Source organism: Pithys albifrons, chromosome 3, assembly GCF_047495875.1.
Source record: "Pithys albifrons albifrons isolate INPA30051 chromosome 3, PitAlb_v1, whole genome shotgun sequence".
Taxonomy (NCBI): domain Eukaryota; kingdom Metazoa; phylum Chordata; class Aves; order Passeriformes; family Thamnophilidae; genus Pithys; species Pithys albifrons.
In genome coordinates, this window is record NC_092460.1 from 44,815,872 (window position 1) to 44,834,280 (window position 18,409).

The 18,409-nt window shown below is 41.4% G+C and overlaps 1 protein-coding gene across 5 annotated transcripts in view; it reads right to left on the bottom strand.

The window, feature by feature from the left end:
• Window positions 1–2,522: 2,522 nt before the first annotated feature.
• Window positions 2,523–18,409, bottom strand: part of PACSIN2 (protein kinase C and casein kinase substrate in neurons 2) — a 42,522-nt gene continuing 26,635 nt past the window's right edge. For 3 of the 5 annotated variants that reach the window (XM_071551564.1, XM_071551563.1, XM_071551565.1), the window contains 9 exons: window positions 14,923–15,079; window positions 14,022–14,257; window positions 13,176–13,331; window positions 11,972–12,147; window positions 11,415–11,535; window positions 9,776–9,900; window positions 8,915–9,031; window positions 7,749–7,945; window positions 2,523–4,352 (listed from right to left, as the gene is read on the bottom strand). In XM_071551564.1, the coding sequence (XP_071407665.1) occupies window positions 4,240–4,352; window positions 7,749–7,945; window positions 8,915–9,031; window positions 9,776–9,900; window positions 11,415–11,535; window positions 11,972–12,147; window positions 13,176–13,331; window positions 14,022–14,257; window positions 14,923–15,079 (1,398 nt within the window). In that variant the 3' untranslated portion in view covers window positions 2,523–4,239. The remainder of the gene's footprint in view (window positions 4,353–7,748; window positions 7,946–8,914; window positions 9,032–9,775; window positions 9,901–11,414; window positions 11,536–11,971; window positions 12,148–13,175; window positions 13,332–14,021; window positions 14,258–14,922; window positions 15,080–18,409) is intronic. The other 2 variants (XM_071551566.1, XM_071551567.1) reach the window with 2 other exon arrangements.

Genomic DNA, 18,409 nt, shown 5'->3' on the forward strand with positions numbered 1-18,409 from the left:
GCCAGAGAAGTGTAAATGGAAAACTCGGTCACACTAAGCACAACCAGTCACTGCTCACAGGTATGTTGTGCATCATGACAGCTGTAGTTCAGTAAGTTCCAGGCTTCACTGTGCCAGTGGTAACGAGTGACAGACATGTATGAATAATTCACACAGAAAAACCCCTCACTAGAAGAGGAAGATGAAGCAATGCCTCTCCCACCATATGGAAATGAAGCTCAAAAACCAGTTGGAACCAGTTCAGTGCTAATGCATTGTTTGTCCTGATAGCATCAGGAGGCACAACCCCTTCAACAGGTGAGGTTTCATGGAGCTTTCCACTCTTGGAAGTTGTCTCCATCCCACTGCCAGCCCTACCACAGTGGAATCCACCAGCCCATCCACACACTCAGTGCTCAGTTGTGCTTAAAGATTGTTTGGATCAGCAATGCAAGGGGAGCACTGGAACCCCCTGGGGCAAAGCTGCACCTCCTGTGACATCCCACTGCCAAACCCACCTGCATTTGCCACTTGGCAGCATTCCATCTGTGCCAGGGCACTCAGGTTTCGCTGCCTCCTGCACAAGGATCCCAGAAATACTCTGTCATCACAGGACTTCACTGATAGGGTTGTTTACCTCACAGGCTTGGAGATCTCATGGGTTCTGCATCAAGGTGATCCAGCTTAGGTCACAAATATCCCTCATAAAAGCCAAAGTTAAACTGCCATGAAATAAAGGATCATTTTATCAGTTACTGACTACAGCAATAAAAAGTGGGAGGATAACAGTGTGCCACCCAGAGGGATTCATGCTTGGACTTGTAGATCTGAATATTTATCTACAGAAAGGGTGAGCTGAAAGGTGGCAGTTTATTTAACATTAAGTTATTATGACCACAGAAGTGTAAAACAGCTGCAAAAGCATCTTGCAGGGTCCTGACTGACCAGGTAAAACAAGAAGAGAAATTCAAAATCAAATGCAAAATAAATGCACAGTCTGAACCTCTCCAGTGGGGTCAGAACCAGCTCCTTCTGCAAATGAGCATTGCTGGTTCTCCTCCTGGAAGTGGCCACAGGTTCTCTTACCAGAGCTGCTTCCCTTGGATCTGTAGGAACAACTGTGGTGGTACTGCTGCCACAGGCTCCTAACCTTCTGTGTGTGTTTCAGCTCAAACACAGTGAGATAGGAAGAGCCTTGCAGTAAACTGGGAGAGTCTGGTATTCCCTCACTGCAGGAACAAAAGCTGCAGGTCTCCGACTGACCCCCCCCCCAGCTCTGCTTTCAGCAACCATTAACAAGCTCCCTGTATTTTATCCCTTCTCTTCTGGGTTTTACAATAAATACACCTAAGAAGTGTTATTTTAAAAAAATCACTCGCATCATATCAGATTTGTACACAATCACTTCAATTATTGTCTACTCCCATTTCCCACTCACTCTTTATACTTCTCCCAAATTGTGAAGTCTGCCTTCATTTGTGCTTTGCAATGTTATGGATAAGACATAATTAGAATAAAGAAGGTATTAGAGTAGGATAAAACCCCAGCTCAGCCATGGTGAGACCAGGGTTAGTGCATCAGACAAACTTCACAGACACCTCAACGAGAGATGGGTTTATTACACTGAGGGTGTAAGTTTATCTTTGGCATCCTGTACGTGCATAGCAAGTATCATAAACATTCATATTGTAGCTCACTAGTAAATTAAGAGGCAGTTTGGGGAAAGTGTGTTCAAAATGTTGGTGCCAAACCTTCAACCTCAGAAGCAATAATTTAAGAGGAATTTCAATATTATTGTGCATCAGGAAGTGCTTACTTTTGCTGTCTAATAAAATAGCCTGTTATTTTCCTGAAAAGATTCTCCTAATATTCCATCTTAAACAGATGGAGTCCCTAGTACCCTCATTCTAAATTTGGCTATGAAGAATATATACCAATTCTATATACTAGATAATGAGGAGATCCATGTTACAGTTCACCTGTGCAGGATAAATTGCAATCCTGTCCTGCTCCCAGGGATGCTCCAATCCTTTCATCACCTCCCCAGGCTCTGCTGGACCCTCTCCAGGAGTTCCCCCTCCAACCAGACCCTGTGCCAGTGACTGTGACCCTCTGGGAACTGCTGTTCAGCCACTATTGATGGGGAGGGGACAAACCTTTCAGTCACTCATCACAAACAGTGCTACATTAACCCCTGACCACCAGAAAACTCAAAGAAGGCAGAAAATGTTCAGATATTAAAAAAAAAAAAAAAGGCAAAGCTTAGCTGCTCACCCAAGCTCCATGACACCTGACACACCTCAGCAAGCAGCATCACAGGACACCCTGTATACCCACAAAAGAGTTTCCTCTTCTTCCATGAAGATCTTGCTGGAATGTTCTGCCAAGAACTCCTGGGCACCTCCCTGTTCCTGTCAGGAGCACAATGCCCCCCCCATGGCACATTCTCTCTGGGCTCTGTCAGACAATGTACATTTTGTCACCAAGAATGGAATGATATGCTCATTATTTGTTTCATTAGACTATTTTGACACGCATTGAAATAGCAAAAGGTGCATTCTGTGTATTTAAGGGATTAACAGATTTTATTGTTTTCTAAAATATCTTACAATACAGAGAACCCAAACCAGTAATTCCTGACAACTTCAGTGACCATCCTGTGGATGAACAATGATGTTGGTGAGTTTTCCTGGACAGACATACACAAACATCCACCTGCTCAGCCTGCACACTTGGATTCACTGAAAATGAGGACTAAATGTATCTATAAGCTCCAAAGGCAAAGTCCAAGACTAACAGTGTTTTATAGTTACCTTGAGAAAGCTCTGTCAGCTTCATTACAGTGTAGCTTCCTAACACAGCATCTCTACTTACCTGATACTGAGTTTAACACAAATCTGCTGCAATTTCACAACCCAGTTTTAAATGTCACAAGTGGCTACTACTGGACACGATTACACCTGGCCAAGTTGTAACTGCAAATGTAGATTTTACAGTGTTCTGCTACAATAATCCACATAAGGACTAAAGCTACTTTATATTCTCACCCATTCATTTATTCACAAATACTGATTTGGAGTATATTGGTGGATTTACTGTACTTCTGAAAAGTCTAATCACAGGATACTTTGTCTGTTGTACAGTAATGAATATGGCAGGAAAGCAGATTTAAATATACCTATAATTTAACCTCTTAAAACAGTCTAAATCTTATTGACACCAAAAGGCTTGATAACTAACAGCCATGCTCTTTATATTTTGGAATATCAAATCATATGTACATATACACAACATAGATAGGCTCTTAATAAAAGCATTTAGTCTATTTTACAGTCTTCTCTCTTCAAGAAAATTAGCCTTCACAGATTTAACATTTCAAATCACCCAAAAATCATTAGCAGTTAAAAGGACATATTTTTCCCTGCAAACATGTGCTGGAAATGGTTACTACTCTGGGGCTTATGCCTAATTCATCTTTCCTTTGAATGGAACACTCTTAGTGTGCCAACCCACGTGAAGAACATTGATCACAGGATCCCAACCCCTTACACCTGCAGATATCTCTGCTACAAATAACCCTCTGTAACAGATATTTATTAAATACAGCACTTTGTTTTACGACTCCATGTACAACTTCAAGCCATGCTGACCACATGGCAAGATTACTACACCATGGGAGGAGTTCTCACTCAGTCAGCTGGGGACTAAATCTATGTCATAATTTAAGTCTTCATTGATAAATCCAAGCATACAAAAAAGGTGCTTAACTATATGGCATTTAAATAAAAAAATACTGCATCTTTCTGACATCAATAAGAACCAATAAAAAATTAACGATAATAATCTTTAAAATTCAAGTTGTGAGTTACTGAAGGTCACTTAAAATAACTGATTAACCAAAGTGAGCACAAGCCACATACCCAGGGCAGGATGAGGCATAAGCAGAGAAAATGCAGAAATCTTTAGAATTCACAATAACAGACCATGTGGGAAGAAGAAGCTTAAAAAGTATTTTTCCTATCATACTATTTTTCCCCCCAACCCCTTTTCCTTTGGATTGTGCACAAGTTGTGAAAACAATGTCAGATGATTGGTTCAGACTTTTGCCTTTAATTCAGCATCGTTTTGCTCCCAAGCTCTTGCCTTGGCTTTAAAATATATACACTCTATACACCCACCCCCCCTTCCTCTCACTGTGACTAAATACACTGTACAGGCTCCAGAGCTTTGGTGACACCTCTGTGTTTACTGTGCCCTTTGTCACTGGATGGGTTCCACGTAGTTTGCTGGGTATAACCCCACTTGGCCGTTGTCCAGACGTCCTTTGCACCAGCCCTGCTCGTCCTCATTCTCCATTTTAGTTAATTCATCCCCTGGAAGAAGAAGGAGAATTGTTAGGACACTGTAACCTTGTAAGGAACACCAGGAAGATGAGTGACAATTCCCTACATGACCCAGCAGAAACCCTTCCTTCCCTGCTCCTCATGCATCTGATACTGAGAACATCTATCACAGCTTTGCATGTGGAATGAGAGGCTCCCACATTCCAAACAGGAAGAAACAAGCACTTAGAAACTAAAATATGACCTTCATGGTATTTCAAAAAGGTCTACGCATTTTTTAAAACTTCTGAAATTAAGTACTGTGGTGTTTTTAAACTTCTGAAGTTCTATGCTGTGTTATTTCACTCTAAGATCATTTATTTAAAGGTTTGAGCAGTCAAATAGTTGTGGATCATACAAGTACCTCTGAACTCGAATGATCCTACATTTATAACCCTCAACATGTGTCAGTGCAAGTGAAATCAATGTTGGCACACTTTCAGAGTTTACGGGATATAAGGAGGAAAATGCTACAAAAATGAAGTAACTCAGGGTTTGCTTTCTGCAAAAGCTGAAACTGCCTCCTCCAGGCATTTATGAACTATAACATACCTTCATTTTGACTACTCTAATCCTGGAAATACTCTGACATTAGAGAGTCTCCAAGATGCTGTACATGAGACAATGAACACCCACCTCAGCCAGGCCAAAAGGGCCACAATGAGCAACAATTATTTCCTCATGTACAACTCACCTGCGTCAAATGATTTCCCTGGATAAACCTGGTCTGTGTTTCACCTCTGTCAGCAACAGGAAATACAGGGTGAAGATTTTAACCACTTACTACAGTCCCAAATGGTTTAGGGTCTTGGTGTCTTTTAGGAGGATGTGAACCAGCCTAAGGACTGCAAATTCTTTGGTAGAAATGGGCAAGTTTCATACTAAATCTTTGCAAGACATCTGTCTCCTACAGCTCCTGTCTTAGACAAAAGAGGTTAAAGCTTCATCTCCTCTGGTTTGTACATTTACCAGATAACCAAAAAACCCATTATGCACAACTGTTTGGCACTGCTGACTGTACTGGATTGATGGAGACCTTTTTTTACCACTGCAGGAGAGAGTGCACAGATACAAACCTTCCTGTTGCTTCCATAGTGTATGATAATAAAGAGTGAACTCTGTTAATAAAGAGTGAAAACAAAGGCTACAAAAACCCCACACTGCAATGGCAGGAAGCCCCAGTGCTGCTGCATTTGTATTCAGGCTTGGGCTTGGAAACTCAGTGATCCTGGAGGTCCATGAATAAATTAACACTTCTAAGTGTCATCTGCAGAACAGTTACAGTGAAACAACTGTGATGATAAAAACAGAATACACAATAACATGTTCTGACAACATTTACTGTAGCTATTTATTCTCAGCCATGGCAGGGCCACAGTAGGGCAAGACAGACATATGGTGTATTATAAGACCTCTCGTAAGAAATCAATAAAATAATTCTTCCTCTTTGGAAGCCTCCCACAGGGAAAAAAAACCCAACAAAAACACCAGATGCATAAAGCATTCCACTAAATAAAAATGAGTTTCATGTATTAAAGTACAGAGCATATATTCTACAATATACAGAACTTGTGCAGCATCCAGAAGTGAACCCAAAGGACTTTGCAGGCAAATTCCTGGAATACCCAAGGAAATCCCATCTGAGAATATCCCTGTGCATTTAAACCAATCCCTAAAATGCATTAATCCTTTGCTTAGGAGTCTGGGCACACCTGCACAGGAGCACAGGGCATTTGAAACTGGCTCCTACATGAGCTGCTGAGTTGTTTCCTTAGACTTTAGTTCAGGGTAAATCTAATCACACAAATACTTCTGTATAAAAACTAACTCTGAGCAGCCATCCCATAACTCAGCATCTGTGAGGGGATTCATGGTCTAGCACATCATTCCTTTCCTCTGAGTGACACAATCCTGTTAATTTGGTGTTGTCACAATGCTCTTTCTTCCAAGGTGTTAAGCTATTTTTAGGTGACAGTTGCTACTTCCTGCACTTTATTTCTCCAGGCCTCACAGTGAGAGCCACTTGTTCAGATCTCTGAGTGCAAGTCACCCCCTGGTGCTGCAGCACAGAGCCCTGTGTTTGTGTTTAGCCACTGTCTCTGTGTACAAACACTGCAGTTTGGGCACTGAGAGGCTCCTCCCTGCAGGCCCTGCTGCTTCCATGTATTTCAGAGGATTAACGTGCTTCCCACCCTGCTGGAAGAAAAGAGCAGGTAAAGCCCACAGAATGAGCAGCAATTTGGGTTGCTGTGCATTCCACAGATGCTTTGCTACTACCTTCCTGTCAGGGCAGCAAAGTTATGGACAAATAAACCCCTTCATTCACTCTGGAAGCCTACAATCGTTATCATCAAAACAGCAAGGTCAGATTTTAGGGGTTCCCCTATTAAAATTTGTAGGGCTGGCACTTCAAGACAGCTCAAAGTAGCATCTGGTACTGTCACCATGTGAGAAGAGAGAGGATTTTCAGTTCTGCTGGTAATTTTGTTTAACATAAGATGGTAAGAAAGGAACATCCCAAGCAGATGCATCCCAGCATATTCCAAAGAGATGAGAAGTGGGTGCTGCCAACCAGGGGATAGTTAGAAACACTGTTAGGAGGGATAAGGGCTACGTAAGGAGTTGCACATTCAGAGAAACAGGTTTTTAAAAAAAAAAAGGGAGAAATAAACTCTCCAACCAGTTTGGGAGGTTAGAAAGCTGACAGTCCTTAATTCCAGCACAGGGTGCAGGAGGGACCTCTCAATGCACACTCAGCAGTCTAAAAACCAGTTTCTATCCATAAAACTAATACATATTCATTACATACCCATGATACTTACTGGAATGCACACTATGCTAAATGCTCCCGTGGATTTACCTGGATATGAGCAGGGGTCTTTTGAGGGTCTCTGGTGGTTGTTTGGTAAACATCCCATTCCCCAAGTTATCCTTTTATAGCTCTTTTCTCCTTGGAAATGTCTCAATACATGGTCAGGTCAAGATGTGCTTTTCTTATCATCTTTGCTCAGACACTCTGTCTTTGTTCTCAAAACTAAGACATTTACTAGTAAACAATCAACTGGGATAGATAAATCCAAGGATTAAGCACCCACTGGCACAGGACTATCACTCCCCACTGCAGGGAGTGAGCACTGTCTATGACAGGACTAACCTTTGACACAGGCACTACGTGGTACAAAACTGGGCATTATTCACTGATACAGGAACCAAACACTATTTTGTTCAAGTTAAAAGGTTTTCCCAACATCTCCTCCCACTGCTGATGCATGGGCTCCCTTTTAAAGAAATACAACTTGTGAGTCCAGAAAATAAAAACTGAAGAGAAAAAAGATCCCCAGCCCTTCTCCTTTTTGATAAATATTTGAAGTGAGTGTTTAAACTTACCAGCTTTAAAGCTGAGCTCATCCTGCTCCTGGCCCTCGTAGTCATAGAGTGCTCGGACTCTCACCTCCATGGCTGGAGAAGTGTCTTCATCAAAGGGATTGGTGTCTCCATTGGCATCAGTGGAAGAGAAGGGATTGTTGGACTCTTCATCAGACCAGTCTGTAGGGTAGCTTTGGTTTTTTTCATAGCTGCTAACACTGAAAATCAATGTTAAAATTATTATTTTCTGCTCTTGAAACAGGAGACTAGAAATACCACTAAGATATCAGCTCCCCTAATTAAGCTTAAACTCCTCTCTAAGATCCAGGTTTGAAACTTTCTGGTCTCTTCTCACCTCTCTTTAACTGACAATGCCTCATTAAAACAAAAAATAAAACAAAAACCAAGGGGGGGAAAAATAAAAGTATTCTTACAATACGTTTCCCAGGTTGGAAAAAGGCAAAATCAATACATATCAAAGACAACCTCCCCACACTCAAAAAGCTTCTCTATCAAGAAAGCTACAGAATCCATGGGATTATTTACTCCAGAAAGGTTAAGAGGTATGTAGGTAGTAGGTGAGAGGAATTATCTGGTTTAGGATAAGACATTTAAATTGCTTTGCAGAATCCTCTCTCTGCACCTCTAGAGTAGCTTGCAACACTTTTTGTGTGCTGCAACCCATCAATAAACTTAAGAAACTTCATCATCCTGCAACAACTCTATGATTTAAAGGGAAGTTCAGTGTCCAGCATGCACATGCCATTTAAGAGAGTGGTATATCCCCAGTGTGGGAACAGGCAGCTGCTCAAGAAGGTCCTAAACAAAAAAGAAAGCAACCTAAAAAGCAGATTTATTCAGCAAGAAGACACAGAGTAAAGCCCCAGCAGCAGTTTCACTAGAAAACCACATCAGTTTAACATTTTATAGGAGGGATGAAGGAAGATAAAAAGCAACAGCAGTTCTGTTAGCAACTGCCAATAACCCCAGTAGTTTCAAACCAAAGATCAAGGCAACAGATGTGGCATCTGTTAGGAAAGACAAGTTAGGTCACAGTGTTGCTCACACAACTGCTTACAAACACCTCATGCACTGACCAGCAGAGTGTTACAGAAACCAAACCCAGGGAACCCTGGAGAGAGAAAGTGCGAGTGTGAAAACAATTAAAGAAACAACAGTTCACCAACTTTTTGATCTTATTGTCCTCCTTTTCACTGACAGTACTCCCAGTATCTTCTTCATCTTCAAAGGGATTGTAACTTGATTGTACTGACTGCACTGTGTTACTCTGGACACTAAGACTGCTAATTTGGAAAAGAAAAAGCATTATGGTGACCCTGCCTGTGCAATAGTAGAACTGTCACTGGTGTCCCACCAGGCAGTTCCTCAGCAGACCCCTCCTTCAGCCAAATTCAGAAAAAAAAGCAAAAAAGAAAACTAAACAAAAGCCCAAACATCTACCAAGGGCAGCACAAGACCCAAGAAAACCTGGAAAGTCTCATTCCTCCACAATTAGAAATATCCTTTGTGGGCCATCATTTCTTTGTCCTGCTGCCTGCAATTATAGGCAGTGCAGTTTTTCGAGCCACTTGCAGTCCTTTTTCAAGCAGCTGATGTTAAACAGTTCTGTATTAATTACACCCAGAATTCTGATGTTAAACAGTTCTGTATTAATTACACACAGAATTCTGATGTTAAACAGTTCTGTATTAATTACACCCAGAATTCTGAAGTGACTGTTTTGCAGGCTAAGATTTCCAAGTGTAATTGCCTTTTCTAGAGATAGGAAGATAGCAAGAGACTACCGGATTAGCTACAGGAACTTCAGCTTCTCCTGAAGCTTGGTTTCTTGCAATTCCCAAGGGAAAGAGAACTGCAAAACCCAGAATAATCCCCAAATTAATTTGTGAACTGCAGAGACATGGCTAAAAATGCTCACAGATAATTATCATTTGATTGAACAGTGATTTTTTTGATGCTGTAGAGCTTAGGGCAATTGAAGGTGAGGATCTTTTGCAATTAGTTTTTTTAGGCATGAAAAGAACTACCTGCTGTGTTTGTTAGGCTGTGAAACTTGGTCTCCTGTCTGATTAATGCCAGTTAAAGTGACTCCATCAGAGGCTTTCTTCTTCTCCCTCCTGCTGAGGGTGCGGTTCAGATCTGCAGACCATTCCTGCCAAGGGAGCAAAACACGGCTGAGAAACTGCCCTGGAGGAGCCACTGCCACATCTCATTCTCACACTGAGTTATGGGACACACAGCTCTCCATGCAACAGTTCCAGTAATGATTCAGAAGGTGAGTTAGTCTAAATGTTCCAGCCACAGTTCTCATCCATCAGCACAAACAGGGATCTGTGCCATTCACAGAATTCCCAGGTTGCCTAGACTTCCCTGCTCAGTATTCGGAGCACTTTGGAAAGACTAAAATACCAGCACACAACTGGAGAAATCAAACGAGCTGCTCAGTGCAGCTCTTAAAATGATGTACTGTGAAGGCTCACAGTTTCAAATAATGCCAAGACATCTGAAAAAGTAAATGTTACATCTAATTTAGGAAGGTATTTTAAGACAGGGCTTACTTCTCAAGAAGTGTCCACCTAATTTTTAAACTCATTGTGTATCACTTCTGCTGTCCCTGAGCCATAAGGTCCTTCATTCCAGATTTAGTGCAATTTTTTGTCCTAAAAAGCCATTTCTAGGAGTTAACACAAGTATTAACAAGACTCCTGGTGCCACTGGTAGACCCTCCCTGGTGCTTTGAGCCATTCAGAGGCAGGATGAGACCTAAACACAACTACACATTGAGTCAAACTGAGCTGCATATGCTGATATAAGCAGGACCCAACAGCAAACAAACTGGATGCAAGCAAATTATCTTATGCTGAGATATGTTACCACTCAGAAGCCTTCAAGATAAAAGAAACTCCAGTTTTTTAACAGGAAAATAAGTTTTCAGAGTTGGTCTGACTACTGGCTTCTACATGTAGCAAAGTCAGGCCAGTTTGAAGTGCTTTCTGGACAACTTTTGAGAGATACCTCATTGGTTTAACTTTGTAAAATACAAACTGGATTTCTGAGTTACTACAGTTTAAAGACCACTGACCTATGCATGTTTGCAGTTTGCAATGCAATTTCATAGTCATTTGATCATGACTTTTTTACTTACGTCATCCTTGTAGCATGTAAATGAGAAAGAACTTGATTAGGAGAGGAGTAACAAGAGTATTGTATTTGTTAATTATAATGCTTGATAAAAAGGATGGTCCTTTTCCCACAGAGAAGTAACTGTAGTTCAGTAGTTTAGGTAAAGAAAACTCTGCAGTACTTCTATGAGTTCTCTTCCTTAAACCTTCTAACCTGAAGTTGCTCATTATTTTAAAAATAAGTGATATTTTCCACTATGGTTAATAAGGGAATAGTGAAAGAGAGTAAAAAAAAAAAAAAAACAAAACACTATATTTTTCTGGTTTGCCCCTTTTCTCTTTAAATGGGTGCCCAGCAGAACCACCTCCAAAAGCTGGGGGATGAGAAGAGCCCAATCATAATTAAGAGAAGAAAACTGCCATGACTTGTAAAAACAAAAACTTCAGTGCTGGAAGCCTGAAGTTACAGTAGAAAAGGATATTACAAAAGCAAAGAGGAAAACACAGACAAAACAATTCTGGGTTTTAGGTGCTCTGACCTTACCTCAAACTGAGGCCAATTCATTGACATCCCAGGGCCTTGGTTGGCTCTAAACCACCTCAAGTCTTCGACAGCATCTGCTGTTTTGATATTCTGTTCCAGCTCACGGTAAATATTTTTGTAACTGCAAAACAAATTGCCTTTGAATTGAGTATAACATTTAGAAGCAGGGCAACTCTCCTGCTCTTTTTTTAAAACAATATTTCAAAGTTCACAAAGTATTTAAAAAGAACAACATACAGCAAGACAGACTTTGAAAAACTGGCAGGCCTGTCAACTGCCTGTAAAAAAGGAAGAATAAACCTACTAGAAGTTCCCAAACCATAAAATCCTTATTTGCCAGACTTTAGAATTATGACTCTTGTGTAAAGTAATTTTACTGGCTGTCATTAAAAAGAGGATGCCCACAAGACTGTATTTAAACTCCTGAACGCCAAGCTTGAAGTGTCCTGAATTTAAAAGCTTGTCTGCAGGACAGCAGAAGCTGGTTCTGTGCCAAGCCCACAGGACGCTGTCAAAGCTCTGCCCAAACCCAGTGAGAAGTGGTGGTGCAGTTTCACCTGGCAACGTTGGACAGGTCGAGGTGTTTCTGCACTTCCAGCAACACTTCCCGGAAGAAGCGCAGTCGCTTCTCCTCAAACTGCTGGCACTGCTCAAACACCTGCTCCATGTTCTCCATGTACTGAGGAGTGGCATTGTCGAGTTCCTTCAGGGATTTTTCATACTTTTCTTTTGTCTGGGGGTAGAAAAACAAACTGTTAGCAATGTATTTTATTACTATCTCACAATACAGAGCTATCAATGTGGCAGTGGCCAGGATTTCAAGCAGAAGTTCCCAAACTGCAATCTCTTCTCATGGCCACTGTACCTGTGTTAGAGCATGATGAGAGGTATCCAAATAAACTGCAAAACAGTTAAAATAAAGCTCTAAAAGCCTCTTCTCTGGCTTTTGAACAATAAGACATATTGATGTAATACTAGAGATAAAAAGCCAAGGAGCTACAGAGTAAATCAGAGCAGGCAGCCAAGTTATTGAAGTCATTTGGAGACCTCTCAAAGTGGTGTCTTTTCTCCTTTAGTAATTGACACATTGTGAGTTGTGACCAAACCCCCAACACTGTATCTGTGAACACAAATTGCACAGGCTGTGAGCTCAGGTAAGAGAGAGAACCTCAGGCTCTGCACTAATTTATGGAAATCATCCCCAGACAGAAGTGAAGGATCCCACCCCTGGAACTCCAACCAGATCACAGAACACCATCCTCAGAGGAGAAACACATCTTTGCAGAGTCACACTAGCAAAGCCTCTCAGTGGCAGCCACCAAAGAGATAAACCAAACTGGGCAACAGAACAGAGTTTATTAAACGAATTTTATCCATTTACTTTCCTCAAAAATGCATTTTGCAGTAAGAATGATGATGTATTTAGATGTTGTCAGCAGGTTTTAAGCACCTGTCTGAGCCGGTCCAGTGAAACAGCTCAGCTCTCACCAGTAAATGGTTACAAGTCTGTCCCAGGAGTTTGTTGGGTCATTGTGCTCAGCTCCCTGATGAATGTACTGCCATGAGATGGAGGCAACACATCCTTCATTGTTCAGAGAAGAGTTAATTTGGCAGTGAGACTTGCTTGGGAGCAAACTACACTTTGGTGCAGGGCTGTGACTCCAAGAGAGCTCCTCTGCTGTTCACAGCACATCCAGGAGGGGAAAAAAGCTGAAATATGCACAAGCTACAGGTTGAAAAGTATGTTAGCATAGAGCAGACCTTTAGGACATCTTGTTTGCTTCTCTCCACTTTGTCCTGCAACTTCTTCAGCTGCTCAGGGTTCAGTGCTGGGTCAGCTTTGCTGTTGGTTTCCCGAGAAATGGCCAGTTTCTCCTCCTTGCAGGCTGCATGGTAGGCTTTCTTGGCAGCTTCCACCTGCAAAGCACATGGCAGTATTTGCACACAGCAACCACCAGCCAGTTTTCAGCCTTAAAATCAGGTTTTGTTTCGTGATGCAATGAAGGAAGTGCCACGTTTTGTTTCAGGATGTTCGTTCTTTTTTTTTGTGGGGGATTTTTTTTGTTCATTTAGGCCAGGGAGTCAACACAAGGAAATTATTGCAGCATTCTCTCACCACATGAGAAATGTCACTCATACAGCTCAGAGAAGTGATGAATACACTCAATAAAAGGTTTACAGAAAGTCCCCAGCTGAACATTTTCCCCTCATACCCACATTCTCCTGCTCTCCTCCATCTACAAACCTGTTATTTAAGAATAATGTTACAGGACGGGGCGGGGGGAAAGAAAAAATAACAACAAAAAAACTTCCCCTGCTCTTTTCTTTGAGCAATTCATAACTTTCAAAGGCAGGAAATCAGATACTGTTTAAGTGATAGCTTAAATTCCACTCTTTCCAGATTTTCACTGAAGTCATCAAGATTAGGAGAGACTAAGAGAAAATACTTATTTTCAGAAGAGGACAGAAAGCAAGAGATCTTTTTGAGAAAGGAGGGTGCAGCAGAGAGGGCAGGGAGTTTACTCCCTCAGAGAGATCTGAGACATTATTATATTATATATTATATATTATAACACAGGATATCTAACACATAATCTACTGCTGTACCTCTTTCAGCTTTTTTGCCCAGGGTTTCTGAGCTTTCCTAAATCCATCTTCTGCTTCTTTGGTTTCCTTAAATCCTCCCATCATTTGCTTATGAAAGGCTTCCTTCTGCCAGTTCTTGATTTTTTCAAAATCTTCATTCATCAGTGAACCTTTTACTTCTAGATGTAGTTCACTCACTTTTTCAGCTTCTGACATAAAAGCACACCAAGCCCTTTCTACTGTTCCATACTGTGGGCCTAAACACAACAGAAAGTGTCATTCTCAGTAACCATCACCATTGGGACTCATATTCCCAAGAAACTACCTCCAACTATTGACTTACATTCACTTGTAAATGCAATATTGATGCAAACCTAGACAAGGCAACAGTTTCTTTTCATAGAAATGTAGAATATTACAAAATTTATGCGAGGAAAAATAACATGTAGTCGGGAGTACTCCTCCCTGTGCCACAATTCCACCTCTGAACTGCCCTTCCATTTCTCAACATGCTTTTTGAAAGCCTAGATAGGCATGAAAGGACAAACTATTGTAGAATATATTAAAATGGGGTCTCACTGGTCCTTCCATTAGAGCAACACTGGTCTTTTCCCCACAGCCACTCCCCCCTTGTTATCCAGAATCCCTTTTCAAGGTGTGTATCAGTTATCTAGAGACAGTTCTCTGGAACATCCCTCAATGCTGGGGCAAGACTCAGAGAGACACAACCAACCTTGCAAAGAGCAGGGCTTGGTCTGGTTGTTTTCCCACCAGGAAAAGTTTGGTCACTGTCACATTACTGAGCCTCTTGCAAAGACTCCATTACAGGCTAAGAAGTACAGTAATTGTACTCACCAAAACAAAGCTATACAGAAACAGGGGTTTTTCCCACTGTTCAGAGCTCAGAGCCAGAAGGCATTACCTTTCTCCACCAGCTGTTTCCACCTTTTGGCCCACTCTGTGAGCTGCTGGGCATAGCCCTTCTCTATCCGGGCCCGCTCGTGGATGCAGTTCATGAGGTCATTGCAAAGCCTGTGCCCATCATCGATCCTTTTCACTGTCCTCTTGTAATTCCCAACCTGCAACGAGACGAACATTCAGGGTCTGCTTCAAAGCTCTGGGAGCAAAATAAACCTCTAATTAACACAAAGGATAATCTAGCAGGAAGGAATCAAGTACAGCATAAGGGTCATTCATCTTAAATTCAACTCATCTTCAAACTTAACAGCAACAATACAGCAAAGGCCACAAGTTCTCCTATAAAAAAGTTGTTAATTTTAAAAGTGAAAGCTTGATTACATGTCACTAGTCCTGCAATGCAGGATGATGTATGCAATGGGGGAGGACATAGAATGAGGATATGGAGAGAAATGCACACTGAACAATGAACATCCATTATCTAATTAACGCTCTCCTTTCACTCTTGTGCACACACCAACATGGAACAACTAATCTAGAGGACTGAAGGGGGGAAAAACAGCCTCATATTGCTCCCAGAGTAATATTTCCACTGCATTCAAGGTCACTCAGGTTGGCTTTTGTAAACATTAAACAAGACTTAAGAACTCTGTTAAAAGAACTTGCCCAGCCTATTAAATGCCACAGGCAGTTTCTTATCTGCATCAACCACCTGACTGAAAATAAAGATTAGCAGTAAATTAAACATTCAAATACGTAAAGCATGTTAGTCATTTTAACAGGGGAATCGTATCTGTCTCACATCTGACACACAGGAGAACATTCAACCATTCAGGTTCACTTTTATTCAGAATTTAGGCAGCAGATGTGCAATCATTTGCTTGAGGAAAACAGTATAGAGAGAAATACTCTTAAAAGGAAAAACAAAACCCTATATTAAATACTGGAAGAAAGAGTGACTGTGCTGATAAATACAGAGCTATGTTAGGACTCCTCATTAAAGCTGGAGAAAAAAATAAAATCAAACCCATCACTGACAGGACAAAACAATTCTTTCAGACAGCAGCCTCAAAGAATTCCTTGGAGTCTGGTATTTGGTTTGGACTACATCCATTTCAACGGGTCAAGGAAGTTTGGGCAGCACCTAAATCGTGTCAAGAAATGCACATTTAAACATGAGCCACAATGTAAGTGAAGATGATAAGCTCCCAAAGCAGCTGGCACCAAAAATCCAGCCAGGCAGCGCACCCCTGTCAGCCGATTGCATCCCTCACCAAGGAAGGATGGAAAATAACCTCTGCTTTCCAGGAGAACCCCAAACCCAGGCCAGGCAAACACTGCACACCACCCAACACAACATGCACACCAAAGCACTGAGGGAATGAAGTACCCAAAGAATACTTTTTAAAGCCTTTGTGATGAAGACAAACCTGCACTAAATTATTCCAGCTGCAGGGCCACAGTCAGAGTGTTAGAACAGGTTATGTTGACTTGGCACAACTACTGAAGCCTCATATCAGCACCAATTTGTGTCTCCAGTTATGTGCCCTGGGATTTATGTCTCCAGCACTTCCTTTCATAAATTCTCACTGTTTAATTAGCATTTTAAAGGCTAATATTGAACCAGAGCTGGCTGTTTGTGGCATGTTTCATCCTTTCATTTTGCATTGCCTGAGCAAATTCTCACCTCGTGGTAATATGGAGCAGTTGGACAAACTTCAGACAGGTACTGAGGGAACTGAGCTGAGCTCTGCAATACCTGAAAACCTCCTAATATTGCAAAGAAAGCCTTTTACACCAATATTTGCCCTATGAGGAGTACAAACATTTTGGAAATACAGCATCTTTCTGTGTTCCATGACAGACAACATGAGTTATGAAACTTGGTACGTTAATATTTTAAAAACCTAGTGGAATAAACCAAGAAAAAAAATTGCATCTTAAATTATGGACACAGCAATGACAAATTTTGGAGAAGTGGAATGTACAGCCTGTCACTGTTGGAGGCAGAGTCAGAGGTGTGAGAACACAAAGTCTTCAAACCACAGAGCCAAGTAAAAAGAAAAGAATTCCAGTCTTTATGTGACCAAGGAACTACTGAGTTAACTGTAGATAAGTTAAAACAATTAAATTAAAAACCTAGAACACACTGAAGACTCCCTGAGTTCTGAAAAACAATACATTGTTTTATTCAAGACTATTTTCTCCAGTTTCTGGGGTAGAAGGCAAACATTCTGCAAGACTTCCCCCTTCCCATTCACAAGAAGTATTTGAGCTAAAGCAAAAATGACAAATTATTATTTGCAGCAACTGACCAGGAACAAAACCAGCAAAAAAAATTTCTGTGTTTCTTTGTTTCAATCAGAGCCACATTTATATAATGTCCTTGCAATGTTCAGGTTTCTCAGTTTTCAGGTTTCTCAATTAGCCCTGCTCAGTATATGAACATAAATGATTTTGCTAGTTAGAAGAATTTTCTGACCCATCTGAGCATTGGGCTATTTCCAGTTAAACAGACACCAAAACCTGAGATTTCCTTGTCTTACAAAGAAGTCACTTGTTTCAGGAAGGTAAATTGCAAGATTACAAACTTTCTTACCAATTCAAGGAGAAAAAGAAATAATTAAAAACTACCTCCCACTTTCATTTCAGCACTGACACCACATCCTGCTGAAAAAGAGAGTTTATTACATGACACCAAACTCAGTTGCTGTGTGTCTTTAGTTGTCACTTCAAAAGGAAATATCCCCCAGAGTTTATTGCTTAAAAAAACAACTATAATGGTCACTCTTTTGATGGAATCAGTGAGTCACTGAATTCTGTAAAAATTGTGATTCACAGTTTTCTAAGCTGATATGTGAGAAATAAAAAGAGAGGGTTCGTTGTGGGAGGTGTGGAAGGAAGGGGTTTTGGTTGATTTGAACAGTTGAATTAAAAGGTTCTGTGTTAATTGCTTTTTGGAAAAGCGGAATGGCCCTTTAAGGGGGGGATTTCTCCACGTGCAGGTTAGACAGGAGAATTTGGCGGGCAGTCTGTGAGGCAGCAGCCTCAGCAAGGGGGGCTGTTGTCAGGGCCTGCGGACGGTGGTAGGGCCTGATAGGGTGACTGGATGGGCCAATCAGCGTTGATGATGCAGCAAGAAATTGCCCAAAGAAGGCAGTGAAGAAGTGAAGTGATGGAGTAACCTCGAATCAGCGTGCACGGGACCACACATGGACTACGGAGGGATGGACTCCTGGAGGGGAGGGAAGAGGGCGTGGCGTGAAGGAAATAAATGGGGGTGACCTCCCCCTCCCCCGTGTGCTCCCCGGCGACTTCGCTGTGGCGAGGCCATTAAACCCTATTTTGCTTTGCTCCTTACTCTCGTCTCTCTAAAAATTCTTCGAGCCGAGATTTTTCTCACAAAATTAACCACCAGTTTCTCCTTTTCTGAAATACTGAGCTGTGCTACCAAAAAGCCTCAGCTGATCCTGTAGCCAAGCCCTGCCACT